This window comes from Apis cerana, linkage group LG14 (genome assembly GCF_029169275.1).
Source record: "Apis cerana isolate GH-2021 linkage group LG14, AcerK_1.0, whole genome shotgun sequence".
Taxonomy (NCBI): domain Eukaryota; kingdom Metazoa; phylum Arthropoda; class Insecta; order Hymenoptera; family Apidae; genus Apis; species Apis cerana.
The window spans coordinates 3,796,245-3,821,512 of NC_083865.1; the positions used below are offsets into that span (position 1 = coordinate 3,796,245).

The 25,268-nt window shown below is 25.2% G+C and overlaps 1 protein-coding gene across 3 annotated transcripts; it reads left to right on the top strand.

Annotated features, from left to right (window-relative positions):
- The first annotated feature begins 2,900 nt into the window (after window positions 1-2,900).
- Window positions 2,901-23,849, top strand: LOC108004407 (neuropeptide-like 1). Of its 3 annotated transcripts, none has more exons than XM_017067280.3 (5): window positions 2,901-3,076; window positions 16,750-17,213; window positions 17,507-18,288; window positions 19,082-19,244; window positions 21,405-23,849. In XM_017067280.3, exons 1-5 carry the CDS (start codon window positions 2,903-2,905, stop codon window positions 21,613-21,615), a joined length of 1,794 nt encoding a protein of 597 aa, XP_016922769.2. In that variant the 5' UTR covers window positions 2,901-2,902; the 3' UTR covers window positions 21,616-23,849. The 3 variants fall into 3 exon arrangements, with proteins under 3 accessions (XP_016922769.2, XP_061941237.1, XP_061941236.1); XM_062085253.1 differs by lacking the exon at window positions 19,082-19,244 and adding an exon at window positions 20,741-20,766 and having other exon boundaries at window positions 21,405-21,526; XM_062085252.1 differs by lacking the exon at window positions 19,082-19,244.
- Window positions 23,850-25,268: the final 1,419 nt, after the last annotated feature.

Below are 25,268 nucleotides of genomic sequence, written 5' to 3' on the forward strand. Positions count from 1 at the left end.
TTAAATTTTTCTGTTACTTTTAGATTTTTAGATGGTATTCATATTATAATTTTATCAAAAAAATATAAAGTTTTAAACATAGAATATTATTAATGATATTTATTTCATCGTATTCATTGTATTTCATTCAATATATATAAGAAATTATTTTAATATCTCATATTATTAATTTTTATTAATATTTATACATATTTATACATATCAGGTTAAGTATTTAATTTTTAATATAAATTATAATATAGAAATATAATTTTTTAAATTTTATATTTGCAGAAATGATTGAAAAAAAATAAAGATTTTAAAAAATATTAAAAAAAAATTAATTCTTTAATTTATATAAAAATAATATAGATATTATATTATTATTACGAATATTAGTTTTGATTAATTAACTTATTATTAATAATTAAACGTGATAAAAGAAATTTTTATAGCGAGTATAAACTTCAGAACTAAAAATTTATTCTGAAAACAGAATTCGTTAAGAAAATTTAGTAGATTTAATTATTAAAATATTCACGTTTTTTTTTTATTTAAAATTACGTTTTTCATAAAATTATCGACATTTTTAGAATTCAATTTCCAATATCGAATAAGTGACCACGATAACCTCGGTATTTTTAATATATTACCATTGTATCGAGCTATATTTTTTATTATTAAGTCATTATTTCATCAAATGGTCATTAAACATAAGAAAAGCAATAAGTAGTTTAATTATGTAACGTGTTATATTCCAAAAGAAGTGTCATTTTACGAATAGAATATATCTTAAAACTTGTAATGAAAAGGCTTGTTTTATAAAAAAGTTTCAATTTTTTGCATTTAAATATTATTAAATGAATAAAAAATAAAATAGTTAAGATTGTACGAAAAAAAAAAAATAAATAAATATCTTTTTCGCGTGAAACGTGAAATTTCAAGGTTTGAGGAAAAGCATTTTCAAACTATTTTTAAAACTATGGCACTACATTTGGATACTGCATCGATCCGTATAGTTTTTCAGAGGTCAACATCGATGTAGCATGATTGCTTTTTTTAATAATTTTTCATTTCTTTTCTAACAATATTATTTCTGATAATCTAAATTTTTCAGAAAATATATTTATATATTGTGCTATATTTTTTAATTTATCTTATTATTTTACATTTTAATAAGAAAATTCTAAAATTTTTTGATGCGAAATTTAGACTTTTATGAATTGATATAATATTAAAATTAAATATATATATATATACGTGGAATATTATAACAAAATATTTAAATATTTAAATATTTAAATATTATAAAATACTATTCTGAAGATAAATAAACATATTAATAAAAATCTGAAGAAAATTTTATTAAAAAATTTTTTTTATATTTTTATATTTTTTATACATTTTCATTCAAATAATTCTAATCTATTTATTATGTACTTTAAAATTCTTAACAAATATAAAAATTTTTTAAAAAATTGATTCCATTCTTGCTAATTATTGCAGAAGAATGAAATAAAATACAAATTAAAATATTATTATTATTTTGTTATTAGTGAACGAAAGTTATCTTCTATAAATTATTAAAATTCTTTAAATTTTTTTTAAATTAAAATTTTTAAATTATTTTCTTTATTTTATTATTCTTTATTCTTATTCTTATTCTTATTCTTTATTATTAAAATTTGAATTTCTTATAAAAATTAATATTTTCATTAATTTGATGATTATTACAAAAACTCATAATAAATATTTGTTTTTGGGAAATAATGTTTTATATTATATGATATATGATAATTTTAAATAAAATTTAGAAATAAATTATTAAAAATTATAGAAAGTATTATTTTCCATATCTATATTGTATAATAATATACAATAAAATTATAATATAAAAACAAACAACAAGAAATTATAATTAATAGTATAACAAAAACAAAATTTAAAAATTTCAGAATCTTTGCAATATCTCAAAAATACTAAATGTCAATGCAAAATGGATAGAAAATGCAATGTAAATGGAAATGTAAAATAACAAATGTCAAATTTGTTTGGAACTCATCTATATGCAAAATATAAAAGAATAAAACTCGGATATATAGATAGGTTTTCTTCATTGTTACAAAATAATCACACAATTTTAATTTCTTGTATTTTTCCTTATTACGCAACCATTTCGCAACCAATTCCTTTTCCTTCGCCATCCATTCCCATTTTCCCCTGGAATAAGCATTACAAGCTAATTTTAGCCACTTTCAATCTCGATCCAGCTCAAAAATAAAACCGCGAAAAGTTACCGCGACAGCATTCGCATGCACACGTCTCTCGGTAACACCTCACCGGTGTGGTATATATCCCTCTATCCCCAACGCGCTGCCTCAAATAAAGTCGCACAGAAGGTCTTTGTCCTCGATTCAATTATCAAGTGTCGGTGACAATGCGACTCCCCACAATGTCTTTGCTTCTTCAACTGGAGGGAGAATCAATGAGCTATCTTTCTCCGAGGGAGGACAAAAAGAAAAAAAGAGGCGGGAATAAAAATAAACAGAACTAAAAAAAGAAACGAGAAAGGGAAGTTAAAAGTGCCAATAAAAAACGAACAACCGAGTCATCCAGTTTTCCCCAATGGACACGCAATAATCCACGGGTATATTAACCGAGTCCTGCTTAAAAAATGGCCTGTCTCTCTTCCTCTTCATCCACCTCGGTCACTCTATTGCCCTTTTTCCTTCCCCTCCCTCATTCTCTCTTTCTCTCTTTCTGTTCTTCTTTTTCAAAGTGGTCCATCGAAGGAAGACGAGTTTTGCAGCATGGGTTCCCCGCATATTGCGTGGTTATCACCAACAGGAACTCTCATCGATGGTGTATATACAGCGTGTACATTTGGTGTAGGTGTGCTCTATGGGGGTTGGAACGCCTGCGCATGGTTGAAATGGCCTATATAAGGAAGCTTACGCGTACACTGCCGGTACTCAGATTTGGAGAACCGCATTGGGAGGACATTAGTGACTTAGTTTGCGAAATGGGCCTGACTGGAAATCACCTCGTCACCCTTTTGCTCTACGTCGCAGTAGTCAACGAGATACGGTTACCTCTGGTGAGTAGTTTTCTCTCAGTTTACGACCCTTTTCACCTTGCCGCGTCTCATTCAATCGTTTCGTGCTACGACCGACCCTGTTTCGCGGCAATTTTCCTTCTCATAGGAATGAGGAAAGTTTGAAGGGTAGATTTTAAGATAGTCTTCCTGTTGCGAGAACTTTTGTTGCGAATAGGATGGGTTGGTAGTTTCTTCGATAGATCATGTTAGAATCGGATGAATAGAGTAGGTTTTTGAATTATATTTTAAAGTGTAAGTCAGCAGAATGATATTTAATTAATATTCATTAATTTTAACATTCGTTAAAGGAATACGTAAATTTTATACAATTTTTATTTATAAAAAGAAATATTTTAATGAAGAGATTATAGAAAAAATTTTATCGTTTTTTACATTTTATAAAATATTCATTAATTTATATTTATGTAACTTCTTTTTGTCATAAACATAATTTTTTTTATTTATTTTATTTTTAACATTTCTAAAAATATTAATTTTTTTTATTTTTAACAGTTTTCTAATAAAAAAAAAATATTTAAATTCTACTATATTATAAAATAATATCAAAAAATTGAGTATAAAAAAGGAATTATTGTAAATTATTTTCTCTTTTAAATTATAACAATTTTTTCGACTTATGTAGTAAACTTTTATAAAATTCTATTTGTTCTTTAATTAGCTAATAAGACAATTAAATTGTATAAATACGTATGTATTCTATTATTTGTTTTTAATAACTGATCCAAGAATATTAATATTGATGGTCGTACTTTCTGAAACGGTGCTTATTAAAAATTTTTAAAGAATTTGATCATTAGAATTTGATCATTCGGTTATTAACGCCCTTAAAATTTCAAACCCGAGTTTCGGAACAAAGGGAATTCTCTGATCAAGTGGATTAGTTTGAAATTTGAGATACATCGAACCGTATATTCTAGCAATAATCAAGTTTCACAATTGAAAATTGACGATTTATTTATGAAAAAATTTTTTTAAAAGGATTAATTTAAAAATTTTTTGTTTTTAAACAAATTACTTTTTTTTAAACTTTATTTAGATATAAATAATTGTATCTTGATGAATCTCTGATAATATTTGATAATATATTTGGTCTCATTTAATTATCAATATCCTAATAAATATTATTTAAAATAAATTTAGAATATAGATTTAGATTGTATTTAGTTTAGAATTTAAACTTTTATATTTTTCTTTTAAAATATTTTTTTCAATCACTATAAGTTCAGTTCTAAATTTTATTATTGAAAAATTAAATTGAATTTCAACTAATATTTTTGTATGTAGATATAATATTTGTATAATCAACTTTTGTATTTGTTTTTTCTTTAAAATCGTCTTTCTGAAAGTATTTCACGAATATATTAATATTTTATATATATGTACATTGGTGTAAATAAGTATAATCTAAAGTATATTATACATACGTTAATAGAATATTTAGTAATTATTTTCTTTGAAAAACTTTAGAGATTAGAATGTTTGCTCGTCAAAGAATTTAATTTGAAGTATTTTCTTTAATCCTCACAGAGTAATATAAGACACGTTTTAAAGATCATAAAATATAATAATATAAATTATATGTTTCAATAGTAATAATCTAAAACCGATGAAATTCTCATTAAGAAAAATTTATAAACACGAAACTATTGCTTAAAAAAATATATCAATCTTAATAATTAATTTAATCGAAGGAACTTTTTACTCGAAAGAAACGAAAAAAAAAAAATATCGTTTCATTCAAAAAGTTGACATTTTTGTAATTACGGTAAGAATAATTATTCTATGCTTTGAGGCATAAATTATAGCTATTGATATATGACTAACATACAATAAAAATCAGATAATTGAAACGATCAATCATGAAGGACATGGATATCAGTTATTGTGAAAGCTTATTCATATACATATATATATACATTTTATTGTTTTGTTTCAATAGTGTATCTATATTTTGGATATAATGAAACACATGCTGCTATATTGGTAAAAAAAAAATGAATCAAAATATGTTTTCATTATTTATTTTTTTTAATTTAAATATTTTTTTATAATCCTGCATTGTTTTTTATTTTATAATTAATTATTTTATATTATTATATTTTATTAGAATGAAAATGAAATCTGATATAAAATTGAAATCAAAATATAATAATCATAATTTACTTTTTTTTAGAAAAATTTACATTAGAAATTTTTAAACTTAGAGATATTTAATTTTAATATTAAATTTTTAACATGAAAAAAAATGAATTTTTAACAATTTATATGATTCATTTATTTAATATTTCGTACTAAAAATATTTAAAAATTTTGTTTTAATTAATTTAATCTAAATTAAATTGATTTATAAATTTATAATATCTTGAGTAAGATAATTCATAAAAAAATATTTACAATCTAATAATAAAAAAATATCCTTCATTTATATACAAATAATTTTTATCATAGAGAACAAATAACTTTGTTAAGTTTTAAAAATCTAAGAAAAATAATATGTTAATTATTTAGTTTATTTTGAAAAAAAAACAAATATTTCGATTCTATTAAAAATATTTAATCTTTGCTTTAAGAAGAAATTAAAAATATGATACTTTTTTATGCCATCACAAAATAAAGGAATAAGAATCAATCGATTTTCTGAGGGTGGTTGATAAGACGTTAGCGTTATTATTCTTTATACCAGCAGTTCCTACTTCCATTCATTGTTAAGTTTTATTTGTTGTCGCAAAACTTCACCAAGATCGCAACTTTTCAAATACGATAAGTTTTTTAATTTCACACTATAAATTTATCCAGAATATGGTTTACTCCCACTGGTTCATCAGAAAGTTTCATAATGTCATCGGCATCTTTATTTTTGCATCCATTACAATATTGTTTATTGGATTTTTTTTATATTCGTGAAATTTCTTCTTTAAAAATTATCTTTGGAAGTTCGTATTCCTTATATTTATCATTATTTATATTAATCATATTACAAAAAAGATTATTTTTGTGAACCATATTGATTTAAAATATTAATAAAATTGTTTTCTATTTCAAAATATAATTAAATAAAAAAATATATAACAAAAAATTAAACAAATTTTCGATATTTTATTCGTAATTTTTTATTTTAGTGTTATTTAATAAATATAAAATTTTATATTTATATCTATGCATGTCAATAAATTCAATAAATCCAAGTTATATTTCTTCTCGAATGGAAATATCAAAGATTCAATCTTTTCCACTTTTAAAACTTGTTAAAACTTTTTACGTATCGAAAAGTGTAGATTTCCTATATACATTCTTTCTTTCTTATATGTTATAGAATAAATTGAAAGAAAAAATTTCTGTAATGCATATTTATTAGACAATTAACAAGAATAGTGCAAATGAATATTTCTGAAGGTGATTTCATTGCCTCGATTGTTTTACGGGATAATTTCCATCAAGGAAACGCGATATCCTTGTAGAAAATTTAATTAGTTCTCAAGGATGATTCCGTATTGTCTCTTTTATTCACTGCGATCTGTGGATGACACGTGCCAAACTTCATTTATATTCCATTTTCGAATACTATTTGGAAATAAATCGAGTCAATATCTTTATGAACTATTCGATCATTATTAATGAATTTTTTGTTGAAATAAATATATTTTTTATATAATATTGATATTATATCAACGTTAAATAAAATTAGGAAAATTTGCAAAAGTTACTTGTTCAATTTTCACAATGACAATGACAATGTTTATATATCAATAAACATTTTGAAAATTCAAGTTCATAATATTAGAGATTGACATTTAGCAATACATAATTCAAAACTTTCTCAAGGAATAGTAAAGTTTATCAAAGTGCGAATTCAAGTCTGATCTACGATGAGGACCCTCTTTGAAACATCATAGTTGCTTTTATCGTTGATCAGTAATATCCGTTTTGAGAGAGCACGATGAGAACATGACTCAAGAAAATCGAATATATATTAACATCTTTTTAAAAATAATATTAATGAATTTGTCAAAGAAATTAATAAAAACTAACAAAATAATATAATCATATTAAAAAATTTTAATTGATTAAATTAATATTTCATAATTTTTATAATTATTTTATTTTTTCAATAGTTACTCAAAATTATAATAATTTCTGTTAATTTTTTAATTTTTAAATAATTAAAATGTTAAAATATTAAAATATTAAATATAACATAATATGATTTGTATTTGTAATAATTTTAAGATTAAAATTAAAATTAAAATTAAAATTAAGCTTTTCTAATTTATCTTATTTTATTATCTTATGTCTTATATCAAAATTAAAAAAAATTACTTTCATTTAATCAAATCACAAAGTTATGAATGACTAAAATTAATTAGAAATTATTTTTTTTTATGAAACTTTCAATCCAAACTAAAATGCAAATTTTCTTTACATATATATATATATATATATATAAGTATCAAAAATAGATTTGCACATTTTTTGCAATAGAATCTTCAATTTCTTTAAACTAAAATATAAATAATACAAAAATTAAATTTACATTATTACATATATATACAAATTTACATTCACAAAAAGAATAAAAGAAGTTTTGAATAATCTTTTCACTCGATTTAGTTCCACCCACGCAAAGTCTGTTACCATTAATTCAAAATTATTTAGAACTATCATTTCATTCAAATCACGAAATATATATTTCTCGAATAATTCGATTTACAATTTCCAATGAGCAGAAATATTTTCTGCGAAGCAACCCATCCGATGAGCTCATTCCTCAATCGTTCAGAACGTTTTTAGCTGTTCAGATTCTCATCGTAGATTCATGTCATCCTTTCGGAAATCAAATGATAACCAAAGGTCACGTCTTTCCCCGGATTATATTTGAGACTGATTCGTCGAGCTTTTCGCACGCGAAATTTTCGCACGAATGAGCAACCATTGAAAGTCTGCACATCCTTGCTACATCAATCCCTTCCTTTCAATCGATTCTCTTTTTCTTTTTTTTTTGTCCCTTTTTCTTCTTTTGAAAAAATTGCTGACAGTTTACACGCGATAAATAGAAATAAGAAATATATATAATTATGTGCAATTCGTATAGAAACAATATGTTAATAGTAGGGATTAAATATATCAGAAATTAAAATATTAATAGGGTTAAAATATTGATAGAAAGTTTTTATAAATGAACTTAATAATATTATATTTTTATATTTTTTAATGGAAATGATGTAAATCTGTAAATCAAATATTATTTTTGAAGATTTACAAATGGAAAAATGTTATTAAAACACGTTCGAAAATTAGAGACAAGCATAGCATTGAAGTCTCTTTTTGATTTATTCCGATATCTCAATTGGTTGCCGAGATATAAGGATTCAAAGTTTCCATAATACTTAATACGGTACGAAGATTATGAATGGGCCCGCCAGTCATTGACCTATATTTTTTCTTGAAAATGCGTACTACGTTCTTCTTGGAATCGCCTATTACGTTCTTCCAAGAATCGCGTCTGTCGCTTGTCTGGAATTTGCGATAGATCAGTTAGATGAAGTGCGAGCGAGAAGTTCGTATAAGTAATAAGGATGGTGATAGCGAACGATTAAAAATTATCTTTCTCTTTACACGACGATATCACAGGAACCGGATGTCGTATCGGGATAAATGAAAAAACATTTTAAAGGGCAAGATTCCGCGCTTCTAACGATCGTTCATTCGACGACCAAAAATTATTATCTTTGGAGTTATAGTTATTTAAAGTTTTCCGGATTTTAATAGAGTTTAATCGGGTTTAAAGTAAATTTAAAAAATTACTCTTTTCTTTAAATGGAAATATTTCGAGAACCAGAAGTCACATTCGGATAAATGAAAAAACGTTTTAAAAAATAAGATTCCGCGCCTTTAATGGTTGTTTATTGGTTATTCAGAAATTGTTATCTTTAGAGTTATAACGGTTCAAAGTTTTCTTAATTTTAATATGCTTTTAATCAAGTTTTGAAATAAATTATGCGATAATTATTCATGTTAATAATGTGACTAATTAAAAATAATGTGAAAAACGTGTTCAAAGATATTTTAATCGATTTTTAATTAATAATAACTAAAAATAATGTGAAAAATATTTTATTTTCTTCTTCTTTGGTCTCTTTGATTTATTTTAAAATCATTCCTTAAAGTTTTAGATACTTATGATAACATTATGTCATTTATATAAAATATGCAAAATATATATGATATAAAAAATATGCATTTGCATAAAAATTTGTAGTTTATTTATAATTTTTATAAATTTTTAAATTTTTTTATAAGAAATTATTTCACAAACAATTTGCATTTTTTAAATTTTCTTTTAATTTGATTATTATATATAAAAAGTTTAAGTCATTCTGATTTCTGAGTCTATTCGAATTTATAAAATAATCTCTTGTAATGAATTTGATTTATAATATATTAAGCTTAATTCCATCATCATATTCGATATTTACGCTTGAAAAATTTGGAAAATTATTTGAAAACGAATGGATCGTTTAATGGATTAGTTTATAATAAAATTAATGAGAAAAAATTGTAGAAGATTAGATTTGGACGATAAATTTTTCATAGATTTTTTTATTCTTTCTTGTATTTATAGTTAAAGATTAAAAATGAAAGAAAATTTTTTATAAAAGAATTAATATTTGTTTTGCTTCTTTGACATTTAATTATTGATTAAAATTTAAAAAAAAAATTATTACATGGATACGTAATACAATAAATTTTTTAACTATAGTTTGATTTACAAAATTTTAATTCAGATTAATTTTTGATTCATCTTTTTCACAAAGCATTGCATCTTTCTTTTCATCTTCTTCTGTAAATACTGTGTATATCTAAATTATTAAATATATCTGAAATAATAAATTTTTTTACAAGTTTATAACAAAAGGATTGTTATTAATTAAAATTGTTTTTGAGATAAATTAATCATAGTCATAGAATATATTAATTGCTTCTTGTTACTTATGACTCAGCTTACGTACATACTACATGTATTGTGATTTATTCTTGTCATTTGCATCAACTCCACTACATATGCACAAGATGAAAATACCGACAAAATTGCTTAATGAACGGTAACACATGTCCTCGTGTAATTATTAGTGACCAGTTTTGAATCTTTATATCCCAATAGATATTCTGAATAAGATAATATTCTGTGAAAATACCAAAGATATAAAGTTATATACAAACATATAGAAATTCATATTCGTTTTCTAACAGAAATTGAACTCTAGGTAATTAATCAATTGACTCTTAAATAATTTTCTTTTTTTATTAACGATATATTGAAATTGAATTTGACTAGAAAAAAAATATAATTGAATAATTTAATTTCGTTATAAAAACTATGAAATTATCATTATATTAAATTATATAAAATATTGCACATTCTCTATATATTTATTAAATATTCAAATACTCTTTAATGCATAAAAATCTAAAGTCTGTAAGATTTTCTTTTTAAGGTTTTATTGTCAATCTTCAATTTTTTTCTACATTTTTTTATAAATTTATTTTATTATTCATCAAAAAAAGATTTATTTTAAAATAATATCTCGTTCGTTACGTCATGATGTCAATTTCATCGATCTTATATCGATGCGCACCGGTTGCAGATTTAGAGCATTAAATCAATTTGTATTTTTCGAATGATTTCTTAAAGGGATCATGCTATACGGTATACAAAAAGGGTTATAAAATAGGAGGACAGATTACAGGCGAGAGAATTGGGTGGGTAATTGTATACGAAATAAAATACGTTGGTAGAATGCGAAATGTGTGGAACTTGGAAACTCTGTATCTCTCGAGTGACTGCTATCGAAACTTGTTCCGGCAAATTGGAAAACGCTTTGTCACTTGTCGTTACACTTTGTCTAGGCGATTTCCTTTGTCAATATATTGTATAATAGAATCGTGGAAATTTCATATCGAGGAAGTCTTTATCGAATTCTGAATCAATTTTATGAATGGATGAACTTCTAATACGATGTACTTGGAGATTATGATATAATTTAATGTTTCACGATTGTTTTGAAATAGATTATATTTTAAAGTTAGTTGGATAGTTAATTTTTTTTTTTTGGATAGTTATATAATATAACATATATTATTTATTTATTATAATTTATTATTATTATTTAATGAAGAAAAAAATTTTCAAAATAATTAATCAATAAAATTTAGGTATATTATAATAATATGATAAAATCTATGAATTAAGTATAATAAGTATAATAAGAATTTTTTATTGTTGCATTCATGGGACGCATTATTTATAAATGTATTATATTTTCTGTTATCATTATTTATATTTCGACATAATCATTTCTTTATACATAAAAAAATTAGAAAAATGAAATAGAACTTAATTTTGCGAAAAAAATAAAAAAAAAAATAGAAATATCAAGATTCGATTGATAAAATAGGTTGTTTCCTTTGAGAGGAATATTTTCGCTCCATTAATTTTCTTCGAGTTTCCATCTGAGATGGTTTTTGATTTATAACGAAACAAGAAACTCGATGAGAGAAGTAACTCCAAGGTAAACCACGAAATTACAACTTTGCTCTGACCAGCATCAAAAGGAACGAAGTCATCCGTCTTTAGGATTTTGGTATTCAAAGAACGTGGTATGGAATCTCATCTCTCTCGATGAATTAACATTTCTTTCGTCTTTAAATACACGTGATATTAGGCTCGTAAAGAATCTTATTCATTTAGAGAAGATGAGTAGGAAGTATATTTGTGATAGACAAGTATATACATTTTGTGTACAGGATATGAATTTCTTTTTTTTTTTTTTGATATTTTTTTATTACGTTGGTAATATAATATATGGAGAAAGAAAATTAATATTTATTTTCCTTAATAATTAAATTTTTGTTTATATTTTCACAGTTAAACTTATATTAAATTTATGAAATGAAAAATGGAAAATTTAATATTTAATATTTTAATAATAGTTAAATTCTTATATATATGTATATACTAATATAAAATTTAATATGACATTTTTAATTTTTTTAATTACATGAAACTCATTAGTAATATTATTGAAATTGATTTTTTATTGAGTATTTTATGTAATTTTTTATGTAATTTAACTAATATGTAATTTACAAACAATAATTTTTACATAAAATTTATTTCTCAGAAATTAAGTCTAATATATAATTACTTGTACATACAATGACCACAGATTGTATAAAATTTTTATAAAAATTGAATATTTTATTTTGCAAGAATAAAAAGTAAGAAAAACAATAAATTGGAAATTAATTTTTATATATAATATGTTGTTTTCAATTATTTTTATTTTACATTTAATGTTGCAGAGGATTAATAAAGTTCGATTTAACAAATATATTTATAAAAAGAATACAAATTGAAGTCTTGAAATAATTATTCTTCTTTAAGAAACCTAATAGAATTTTAATTTCTTATTAAAGCTTTGAGTTATTAGGCGAATTTCATATAGAATTTATTACAGGTCAAGAATCACTTTCATTTTTTAATATTAATGTTAAATTAAGAAAAAATTATTTTAGAATAATATTATAATTATAATTACTAAAATACAATGTCAGTCATTTAGTTGATCAATTATGAAATAAAAATTAATATCAAAATTTCTCAGAAATCAAATAATTAGACAAGTTGATGAGTTTAGTTTCCTTACAATTCAACTATACGTTCATGATGAATATATATTTATAATAATGAATATAAAATTAAAAAATATTACAACTTATACAATTTTTAATCAAAATAATTAAATTAAATATGATTAAACGAAGTTACTTTCAATTAGCAGAATAAATTGCTATGTCTATAGAGACAATTACTTATTCTTAAAATGAAGTGACAAGGTGAATAAGTAAGCTTAGCTTATTACACGGTGGCTTGATTAGGTAATTCGTTGAAATATTCGTTTAGCTTCTAATTTCGCTTTAGGAATGCAATTTAATCTACGTGGCCAAGGGCAACGTTGTTAAACCTGTACGAAGAAAAGGGGGTGTGTTGGGGATGGTTTAATGAGACAAGCTCTTGATTATCGATGACAATATTGCAAACAAAGATCTCTGTTAAAATTATCGAAATGATATACGTATGATATGTATGTAATATTTTGCAATTAACAAAAATATAAATTGTTTTCTCTTTTTAAGAAAAATATTTTAAATTCTCCATTTTTTTTCTATTTTAATGCAAATTTTTTCAACGAGACAAAAATATAATATTTCTTTTTGTTCGTATAACATAATATAATATTTTAACATAATATAACATAATATTTTAATTATAATATGAAAATATAAAGTATTAAAAAAAATAGAGTAAAATAAAGAAAATGTAAAAGTATCTGTGATATAATTTGTACGTGATTATATTTCTGACCAAATATAATCATATATTTTTTATTTTGTGTAAAAATAAATTCTAAATTATAAATTTAGTTTATGTAAAATATTTTGCTCATTATTTATTTATTATTACTCTTTTTAAAATTGCAAAAAAAATATTCAAAAACATTTTATTTTTTACAACAAAAAAATTAAATTTTATAGAATAATGACAGAGTATTGATAATATTAAAGGTTTTATATCTTATCTAAAATCATTTAATTTGAATCATTTTGTATCTTAATTCGAATCGAATTTAAAAATCTAAAATTTAATTTTTAACTCGAATGATCTGTGATCTACAAATCTGTTATCTCACATCGAAATTCATATTTACCGATGAAAATTGATTATGAAATGCGACCAATACAATACTCTGTTCAGGTTAATTATCTTAAATGTCACGTACAGGAAATCAACATTTCAATAGTATCATGTGACATGCATATATACACTGCGTTTACGTACTATGCATTAAACTCGATGATATGCATTATTTATCAAGCTTTGTAAAATTTTTATGAACTTTCGAGTGATTTTGACTTTTCGTTTGTTATTCAATCTTAATACATTATCAATCAAATTATATTAAAGAAACATTACTATAATCTCTATAATCTACGAAGAAATTTTTAGAAATTTCGAAATTTTTAGGAATATTGAAATTGGTTTGGTTTCAAAATGTATTCGAGAATATTTCTATTCTAAATTTTCGATTTTTGAGTTATGCACGATATTTTTTTATTGATAAAAAAATGATACACTATAAACGTGTTAATTTATTCCAAATTAATTGTGATATAAATTATTATCTTGTTATCGATATTTCATAATTTCGTGATTAATCCTTGTGTTTTGTTGTGGGTTCACGTACAATGAAGTTAATATAATTTATTGAGCAAGTCATCTGCACGCAACTGTTGTTCAGTTTTACGATACGCAATTAACGTTCTCGATATTTGTCCAAGCATCATAAAATGTTCACACCCACAAAAGAATATAAAACTGCGTAGCGTTTATTTCACCTCTTGGTTTTCTAATTAAATATATTTTATTATACACTTCATAATAAAAATTTTTTTAAGTAAATATATTATCATCATATTGATCTTTTTGCAAAATTAAATTTTACATTTGGTATTTTTTTACATGTCATGTATAGATTTTTATCATATCTCAAATTTTGTATAAGTGCATAACATTTGCATATGTTAATTAATAAATATCATATAGGTATTAATTCTTTGATAAAATATAAAAAATATAAAATTTTATTTTTGTTATATTATTTTATATTGTTTCTATGTTATTAAAATGTTTCTTTCGTTCATAATTTTATTTATTATTATTTCCATAAAACACTTGAATTTTTATATTCATTTTTCAATACTCCTCTGTAATTATTCATTTATCTTAAATTTTATGCAAATATAACAACGATTAATCAAAGCTAATTACATAAGTATATCATTAATATCATAACAGTGTAATAATTTACGATAAAATTTTTGTTCAAATATTTCTCTACCGCGAATAAACCAAATTAATTTTCAATGACACGTTTAATTACGAAACATCTGTCAACCATTTCACTGTTACGCGCCGATTAATTTCCCTGTTGGCCGTGAATTTGAATCGAAAAATTTCTCTTCAATTTCTCGTCTCTTTCTCGGAAATATTTCGAATTAAACCTCGAAATATGACATTTAACACGCCAACATATTTTCACTGTATACAAATTGTTTTCCGATTAATTTATTTTATAACTTCCAAAATTTTTTTTTCGTAAGAATTTTAATCGTGCGATTTATTACAATTTATTACAATTTAAATTAAATTTATAAAATTAGAAAAAGATAGTTATTTTTAATTTTTATAAGAAAAAAGAAAAATGTATGTGCACAAATGTAATTATTAAACATCATTTTTAGTTAAAATTAACTAAAAATTTTATACAATAAGAAATATTTATTCTCAATAATATCTATTTTATTTTTTAAATTATAAAAAATTATAAAATCTATTTTTTAAATTATAAAATTATGAAAAATTAAATATAAAAGTCCTTGTTAAATCGATCATTTTTTAATTTGGATTTTAAGGATCTTTTTTTAAATTTGAATATAATGTAAAATATATAAAATTAAGAGAAGTTTAAATGATGATTTTACTAATTTACTTTATTTTACTTTGTTTAAAAAATACAATTGAATTTTGAAATTTTTTCAGTTAATATTAATTAAAAATCACAATATATTATATAACTTTGAAATATATCTTGTATTTTTTTAATTAAAAAGTTTCAATTCTTCTCACTTACTTAAGTAATCTCAAAGTTTTGAACGGTAGTGTATAAAACATGAAATTTTCTTTCCTAATTTTTATGCATGGTGGATATCCGTTATCCAATAAGAAATTATACGATATTTTTCAAGGTAAATCATGTGACACGAAGCGTAAAATAAGTTTTCAGTGATCGATTATGTATCTTATTATGCAATCTTACAATGAACTTCCAATATCTTCTAAAATAATTATTAATTTTCGGTTCTGTCGATGCGTCGTATTAAAATATTCTGAAAAAATTGAACGATCGTTTATAACTATTTTTAAACGTAATTTACTACATTACTTTGATTTTTTATAAAATTTTTTAGTTTGTAATTTTTTATATTTCTGTATAAGAAAATTTAAATATAATTTTTTAATTGAAAAATATTTAATTATTAAAAAGACTTTTCAATAGTTCTATAAAATAAAGCATTTAAGTGTGATATTCCTTTAACACTTTATAATATTTGTTTTTTAAAAAACGATACTTTAGAATCGAATTGGTATCGATATTGAAACAATTACACCTATTTAGAACCGATATAAATGTAAATGATATAATTAAAATCGTAAAAGGTGGTTTTCCAACTAAAGCTAATACACACTATTAAAAAAATCGATTTCCAAGAATTAGCATAGCAATTTAAATGCTTTACGAAAAATCCTTCTAATATATTTAAAATAATGATAAATAAAACGTCGTTTATCCATACATTTCTTTTTTGTTTATTACAATCTTAATAACAATTTTTAAACTTTATTAAACTTTATTAAATTTAATAAAATAAAAGAAAGAATTTACCAATTTAAACTAATTATAAAAAAAAACCAAAACACTCTCCTTTTAATAAATCCAATCGACACTTACTTAAGAAATTGCATTATGTTGCAGGTAACATGTCAAGACGAAGACAGTACTCAATGCATGCCAAAAACAGCTTTCTTGGCCCTCTTACGTCATCCGGAAGTGAGTTCGAGCTTGGCCGCCTATTCCAGAGCGGCAAGGGTGACTCAAGATACGAAAAGTCGTAACGACATGGCGCATCTAAGGGCTTTGACCGAGGAGGGCGACGACACCGAGATCTGTGTTCCTGGTCGTGTTTATTTGCAATTGTTGAAGGATCCCGTCGTACGTGGTGACCTCAGCGCAATCCTCAACGGAAGAACGCAGAAGGTGCCGGATCTTCTGGGACGTTTGATCGACGACACCGACGAGATGGATGCGAGGGAATATCCGTTTGAATATCAGAAAAGAAGCATCGCGACGTTGGCCAAGAACGATGATTTGCCGATTAGTCTTCACGATCGTATGGCAGAAAATGAGGATGACGAGGAAAAGAGGGCAGTAATTTCCAGGTATGAAAGATGTTACAATTTATTATTAATTATTCTTACTCGATTTTAATTTAAATTTAATGAAATTGGATAAAATGATCTGTTTCATTTTATTCAAGATCTTATTTTACTTTTTAACAATCTTAATAATTTAAAAGAACGGACAAATCTTATCTTTTAAAAGTTTTTTTAAAAAAACATACTTTATTCCACAAAGTATAAAAAATCTTCCGCGATTAAACCGAATTAAATTCTCCTCTTTAAATTTTCCAAAATTCTTCCCTCTAATTCCATTCCAAACTTCTTTCCAACAGCGATCATTCAATTCTCCGGGACTACCTTCCACCCAACGGCCGATCAGAAGAGCAAGCCTTAAGAGATTTCTCTATGGAGAAGCGAAACGTCGGCACCCTGGCCCGTGATTTCGCGCTACCACCCGGCAGACGCAACATCGCGTCCCTGATCCGTGATTACGATCAGAGCAGAGAAAATCGCGTGTCGTTCCCTGGGAAAAGGAATGTCGCGTCCCTTGCAAGAACGTACACCCTGCCTCAAAACGCTGGAAAAAGGAATGTGGGATCCGTGGCAAGAGAGCATGGACTGCCTTATGGGAAACGATACGTCGCCTCCTTGGCGAGAACGGGCGATCTTCCTATCCGTGGTCAAAGGAGCATCTCCTCTTTGGCCAGAACGGGCGATCTTCCTGTCCGCGAGCAAAGGAGCGTCTCCTCTTTGGCTAAGAATTCCGCTTGGCCTGTGTCGTTGAAGAGAGGAATCTTTGTGCCCGGGAGCGTGATCCTCAGGGCGCTCTCCCGCCAAGGTAGATCGTTCGACGCAGACACGAATGCGAGAAACGATCTGTTGGATCTTCAGGCGCTTGGCAACTTGCGACAGAGTCAGGAGAACGATTACGAAAGCGAGGAGAAGGTGAACGATTCGTTGAAGGTCGACTCGAATATTAGGAGATCCAAGAGGGAGATTGCTTTCTCCGACGAGTATCCGCTTCCTGTGATGCAGAACGCGAATATGTTCGATTACGAAGAGATGATGGAGGCGTTTGGTGGACAATATCCTAATGCTGAGAAGAGGTTCATGGGTGAGTAACTTTGATTTGTGGATTTAGTTAGTTTGAAAGTTTTTGGGGAAAGTAGTATGGCAGAGAAGAAACGAAGAAAGAAGTTTATTTGATGATAGGTCATATAAATTTTAAAATATTGTTTAAGGAAACGATACGATTATTTCGTTTAATCCGTATAGTGTAATATTTGCAAAATTTTAAATTAGAAAGCTATAAATTTCTATCAATTAAGACAAGAATAATCGTTAATTTATACTTATGTAATAAATGTTTTATTATATCTTACGTAACGAAAGATGGAATGATACAAATACTTCTCCTCTTCTTCAAGACATCGATTATTCAATTATCAATCAAAATGTATTGATCTTTGTATCACGATTAAGTTAAAACACGCGAGTGCAGTTCAAAGAAAAGAACGATTCAAGAATCGAGATAGTACTTTAGAAACTATTCCTTTTCCATAGGAAGAAATGTTCTTCGTAAACGTGATTACAGTCGAAAGCAAATCCAAAGAACCGCAAAACACACATGGATCCAAGCCGTGAAATATCCCTTTTCCCCTTTCAAAACGGTACTCTTCCATGCTTGAAACGCGAGGCGAGATTAATTAACTTTTCAATCGAATGACAGCGATACGGCACGCTATACCCTTCCGTAAGCACCCTCGATACCCGAGATCCGATAAAAGTAGACCTCGTTCGAGTTTGTGTATTTCATGTCGGCGGGAATGGACATGTCAACCGCGTAGTAATTGAACACGAAAGTCAGAGATCGAGCGTAAATCGAGCGGTGTATCTGTGAATGTCAGGAACAGGTTCTGCACCGGAGATGCAGCCGGAGGTAGACCAGTTCGGCTACCCGGAAACGTTTCAAGCGAATAAAAGGCACATCGGGGCCCTGGCACGCCTTGGTTGGCTTCCATCTTTGAGGACCGCCAGATTTTCGCGGTCACCTCGGTATTTGGTTGACAGGTCAGACCATTAGGTTCTCACCTGTCATTCTATGTTCGATTGAACGGAAAGTTGTTGTTGTTTTATCGATATATTTATATGTGTCATAAGTGATCATTTTTCAATACTCGTTTTATACAAACTTAACTTTTTGATAACTTATGGCTCGTCATTGAGCGAAATGTATTATGTAAAATAGAGTGAATTGAAAATTATACATAATTTCTCTAATTCATAGTTATAATTTTTTAAAGTGAATAAGGTGTTTTCATAATTTCTTAGTTAAATTTTCTTTTTCAATCGTAAAATCAAATTTCGTTAGCATTAGATAATATATTGTATATTTCTTGAGAGGATGCTACATGTATCTAATATTGAGTAATTAAATTGTTTTTTAAACTTGTGAATAGTTATTAAAAAATTAAATATAGTAATACGAAATTTTACAGTAGTATCACTATAGAAAATGCAAAAACTTTCCGTCTAATTTAACGATATGTATCATTCGTATGTCTCTTTGTGCCTCTTTTCCTTTCTTCTTTCTTTTTGTATCGTCTCTCATCATGCTAAAAACATAGAAAAAAAAAAAAAAAGAAAACAGTATTGTCGATTCATCGAAAAATATATTCGAACAGCGGGAGAGGGAGATTTTCATAGTGAAAACATCATTTAAAACGTCAAACGTTCATCAATATTCATACTCCACTTTTATTTTCCATTCCTTTTATATTCCATTTCTACGTGGACAATTCATGGTAGTTAGTAATTGTAAACTAGTAGGTGTCTCGATGTGGTGTTCTTACTTCTCGATGTTATGGAACTGATCTAATACTGTCATCGATTTAGAGGATTGATGTGGTAGATGTTTTAATCATTGGCTGAGATATACAGGGTGTCTCGCAATTTATGGCAAGAAAAAAATTGTTAGGAAAAAAATTTCTAGGTTTGGAATTTGAAAAAGAGAATTATATGTGCATATAATTGATAAATTATTATTGGAAAATTCTTAATTATGCATAGATGTAATTTATGCTTTTATATTATATTTATAGCAAAATGATTTATAGCAAAATCATTTTTATAAAGGTTTTTTAAGATTATTAATCTTTTTCTTAAACAGTACTATATATTTTTTTATTTAATTACATTATATGCTTGAGCTTGAAAATTTAAGATTACTTTAAATAAGGATTTCATTTATTTTTCAATTTACAGGACACCCTGTATAAATATAGATATTCTAACGCGAAGAATCGATAGCCAATAGATAGATTATACTTCTAGAATTGTTCATTGTTAAATTTTTGTGTGTTGATTCAACTTACAGGGTTATCTAATCGGGAAATTGTTACAGTTGACTTTTCTTTCATTAATTTATCATTCTAATTGATATATCGATTTTGAAGAAAGACGAAAGAAATTATAACTTCTCTCCTGAAGTATTTTATAACTTTTTATTCAAATTTGTTAAAATTTATTAAAGAAAATATCTGATTTATTATTTGTAATCGTTTTAGATTCTCATTTTCTCAAATGGTGAAGTGTAAGTAATTTTGTATCTGTCATATCGAAATTTGTTTTTGTTCCAGAAAAATTGAATATTATAGATTACCCTGTTTTCTGTCTTTTAATCTATGGCAGACAATGTTTTATTTGTTAAATAAAGAATTCGTATTGATATTTTATTTGAATTTCTTGAAAAAATGTTCTTAAAATATATTATAATTATTATGTAGAAAAATCTATTTAAGATTTTCTCTGTGTTATTTCTTTTATTTTTTATAATTAGAGATTTCAATATTGCTAAAACATTGTGCTGTCTTTAATGTTGAGTAGTATTAAATGTTAAATATTAGATATGTGCTATATTCTCAAAATCATCGAATCTTCATTTCTATCAAAGAATAACATAAATGTCTTTATGCGCTTATATCTGTACAATTTTTTATGCGGTGATCAATTATATATATGGTACAAGCTGCGAAAACAATTATAGCGTTTGTTTTTTTCTTAGTGATATCAGTGTTTAACCGTAAAAATAATAAGTCTATGTAGAAAAAAAAAAAATATATATATATATATATATATAAGTTCTATGTGCTAAATAGATTAGTAACTTGCAATGTAATTAGATGAAATTTTATTTCGTTGCCTGACAAAAATTTAAATGATATATTTTAGGGAGAATCCCGCAGATGGGCCCTCGCCCAACTACTCCTCCAACTCGTCGACAAGGTCGTTAAGGCCTAATCTCAATCCAAGAACACGCTACATTCAAGCCTTGCACGGGGATTGTCGACACGGCTTCAAAAGGTTTCTTCTATTACCGGCTACGGATAATAATTATTTTCATCAAAAACTTCCTAGCTCGTTGCGATCCAAATCGTTATAAATCGTTTTAAATTATCCTCTACACGATAAATATCGATAAAATAATCATTTTGTTGATAACTTTTGCTCATGTATCTTTGAAATTGAATAACATTTATGATATTTTGTTTTTAAAACTTGAATTTATTTAGGGATTTACGTAGGAATTTTTGATATTTATCTATAATTGATACGAAGTTATTTTTTTCTTGATTCGATATTACCTGTAATAGATAAAACAATTTTAGTGAATTATATGCAGCCTATCATTGCTTTCTTTTAGACAAATTTTCAATTGGTATTTTTGGATCTTATAAATGATTAAATTAGAGTTTAAATTATTTAATTTTTAGAATATTTTAATTATGTTAAAATGTATTGTATATTATTATAGATTATTAATAATAATTCTTATTTAAATGATATTAGAATACAAATTTGAAGAAAAATGATAAATGAAATTTAACTGAAAAAATGATATATGATTATTTGTAATTATATATGACTTAATTAATCAAGGGTTAAATTATGAAACTCTTTCTTAACTCTTTCTTACCATTTAGAAAGGTTTATAAAAATTGTTATATGTAATGGATTTTCCAATTAAGTATGATATTTTCGTATTTTAGCAGTTATTAATGTTCGATTTAATATATTGACTATTCTATCGTTAATTTTCACGGATCTATGCTACTAAATTTTTATCACTAACTGAAAATTTTATATGGTGAATTATTTACGCTTTCTATCGATGTACAATTTGACTCGTACTATTTTATATATATACATTTTAACGACTTTATACATATACTGTATTTAATTCAGTGCTTACTATCCTAATATTGTAAATGTATGTTTAAGGAAAATAACAGTCAATGCGAATTCTGAGCGACGTTCAATTTTTTATGAAATTTTAAGATTAGAAATCGATAATTATTTTAGTAATTTATATTTTATAATTTATATCAATTTACTATTAATTTAATTTCTTTTTGGTTTAACGAATATCATTTATAATCCAATTTTACAATTTTACAAATTTAATTTATATTCATTTAAATTGACAAAATAGAAGTACGATTATCATAAATTTTGGACAAAATTGTACGCTGCTCGAATAATATTCGTTCAATCTTGAATTATAATTTTTCAAATTTAATCAAAATATTTTTATAATTTGAAGCGATTAATGTTAAGAGACATTTTCAGAAATTATTATTTTTTTCCATAATTAATGTAATTAGACAATAATCAGCGACAATAATATTAAGAATAATAATTCTAACAATACTATACTAATAATATCAAACATCCGATTCATATATCTATTTTGCATTCTAAAATCCTAGCTAATGTTTCAAATTAATTTTGAAATTTTGTATCTATTTATCTGATATTTTTAACACATTGTATTCTTTTCTCGAATAAATAGACAGTGGCGAGAATAGAAGCAGGGAAATGCTTACTTCTAAATTCAATTCATTGATATTATAAAATATAATTCCAAAATACAAACAATTTTATGTCTTTTAAATAGACATAAGTTAAAAAATTTTCATTTCTATTTATTTTAACACAATTTAATATCGTTACATACAATTTCAAAGTAAAAAAAACTTTGCATAAGAATTTTCTCTATTTATATGCTTGCTACTGTAACATGCAAATATACAATATTTATTCTAAATGTAAATGTAATTAATTATAAGCAACGTTAACAATCAAATAGCCTGAATCATTTCTTCTGTATTCGAGTTTAATAAGAGTTCATCTTTCTATTAAGAGATTGTTCACCAAGGTAATACAAAATTTTTCGACAAATTTCCATTCGATATTTCTATAGCCGCGATTCTAAGGATGAAACAAGATGGAGGAAGCCGTGAAGCGATCTTCGACGTATAGCAGTAGTCGGTGTAAAATCTTAGTGCTCAGGGCTTGCAGGCTCCGATAGTAACGCAAAAATTCAGCTTTCTTTTGTCCATGATACATGTTTCAGTACTTATCGATAGATCATTGTGTAATAAGTGTAATATTAAATGTAACAAACGATCGGGAAGAATAATTGCGAATAATTATGAATCGATCGATAATGATCGATTTGTCATTGATGCGGATGACAGTGTACACTGTCTGTTCGATCGCCTTCGATTTTATGAGGATATATTGATGTTTTTGTCTAGACAATAATGAGTAAACGAGACAATAAAGCGATAATAATGAACGATGAAATAAATACCTTGTTTGTCATATCATCGACTCCAATGGTGGTTTTTATTCTCTTCTACGTTCCTATAATGGAAGGTTTTCTGACATTTTTTTTCTTAATTTAATTGGTAAACGTAGATAGATATTTTTTTTTATACGTATTTTCTTTTTTTTCTATAATTGCATAGTGAGATTATATACAGATTTTATATATATTTTTATATTTTTATATATCATATATTAACGTTCAATGCATCTTTTATTTTTATTATCTTTGTTTTTCATGTGAAAATGATTATCAATATAATCATTATTTGATTGTACCTCTAATAATGATTAAAATTAAAGCTTAATTTTACACAAATATTCATTAGTTATTAGTTAATATAAATTAACAATAAATGGTATTAATTATATAAATAGAGAATAATATTTTTATGATTCAATCGTATGAGTCAATTATTTTAAAATTAAAAATTAAAAAAAGAAATAATTCAGAATTTAAAAAAGGGAGAATATTTTGATCGATATTAATGTTATTTTACATATAAGTTGATTTTCATATAATTATAATATCAAAGAAAAATTAAAACAAAAATTTTTTATAGAAATCATTGCCTGCAAATTATTTTTAAATCGAGAATATATCTTTATTTGTTACATTAAAGATTAAAACATAGTGTAGTTTTGAAAAAAAAATGATAAAAGTGCATTCAATTGATACTTTGTATTTCGTTTGTGGTTACGCGCCAAGAATAAGTATAGACAAAGAGAGTAAATAGCGGGAGAAGGATAGAGATAGGATAAAAATTGTGAAATCAGCGCCATCTTCAGAGTGCCGCAAATGAAACATATAAATAAGGAGAGAAAATAGTAGAAAAGGATAGAAATAGAATAAGAATTGACTATCAGCGCCATCTTCCATCATATCAGCGAAACTTTACGAAGAATCGTTTCTAAGAATATTCAACAGATGGCGTTAGTCCTTCATTCTTACTCTACTTTATCTTACTGTTGATATCCAAGAGATGGCAGCACTAGTCTATTTCTAGCCTATCTCTATCTTTTTCTTTTTATTTGCTCTCTTTATTTATATGTGTTTCATTTGCGGCACTCTGAAGATGGCGCTGATTCCCGAATTTTTATCCTATCTCTGTCCTTTTCCCATTATTTGCTCTCCTTGTCTATACTAACCGCAGAATTGATAAGTTAAAGAGACGTTATCGATATTTAATCAACTTTATTATCTTCTTTGGATAATCTATCGATTAAAAATCTTAATGAAACTTATATTATAGAATTTAAATAAAAAAATATTTCTCAAATATTAGAAGTTTTAAATAATTTATTAATATCATACTATTTAATAAATTCTTTTTTTCTTTTAATACTTTATATTTGTTTAGTATTCAATATACAGTATTTTAAATCTTTCTTGATTAAAAAAGTATATTCCATCTTTAAATAATC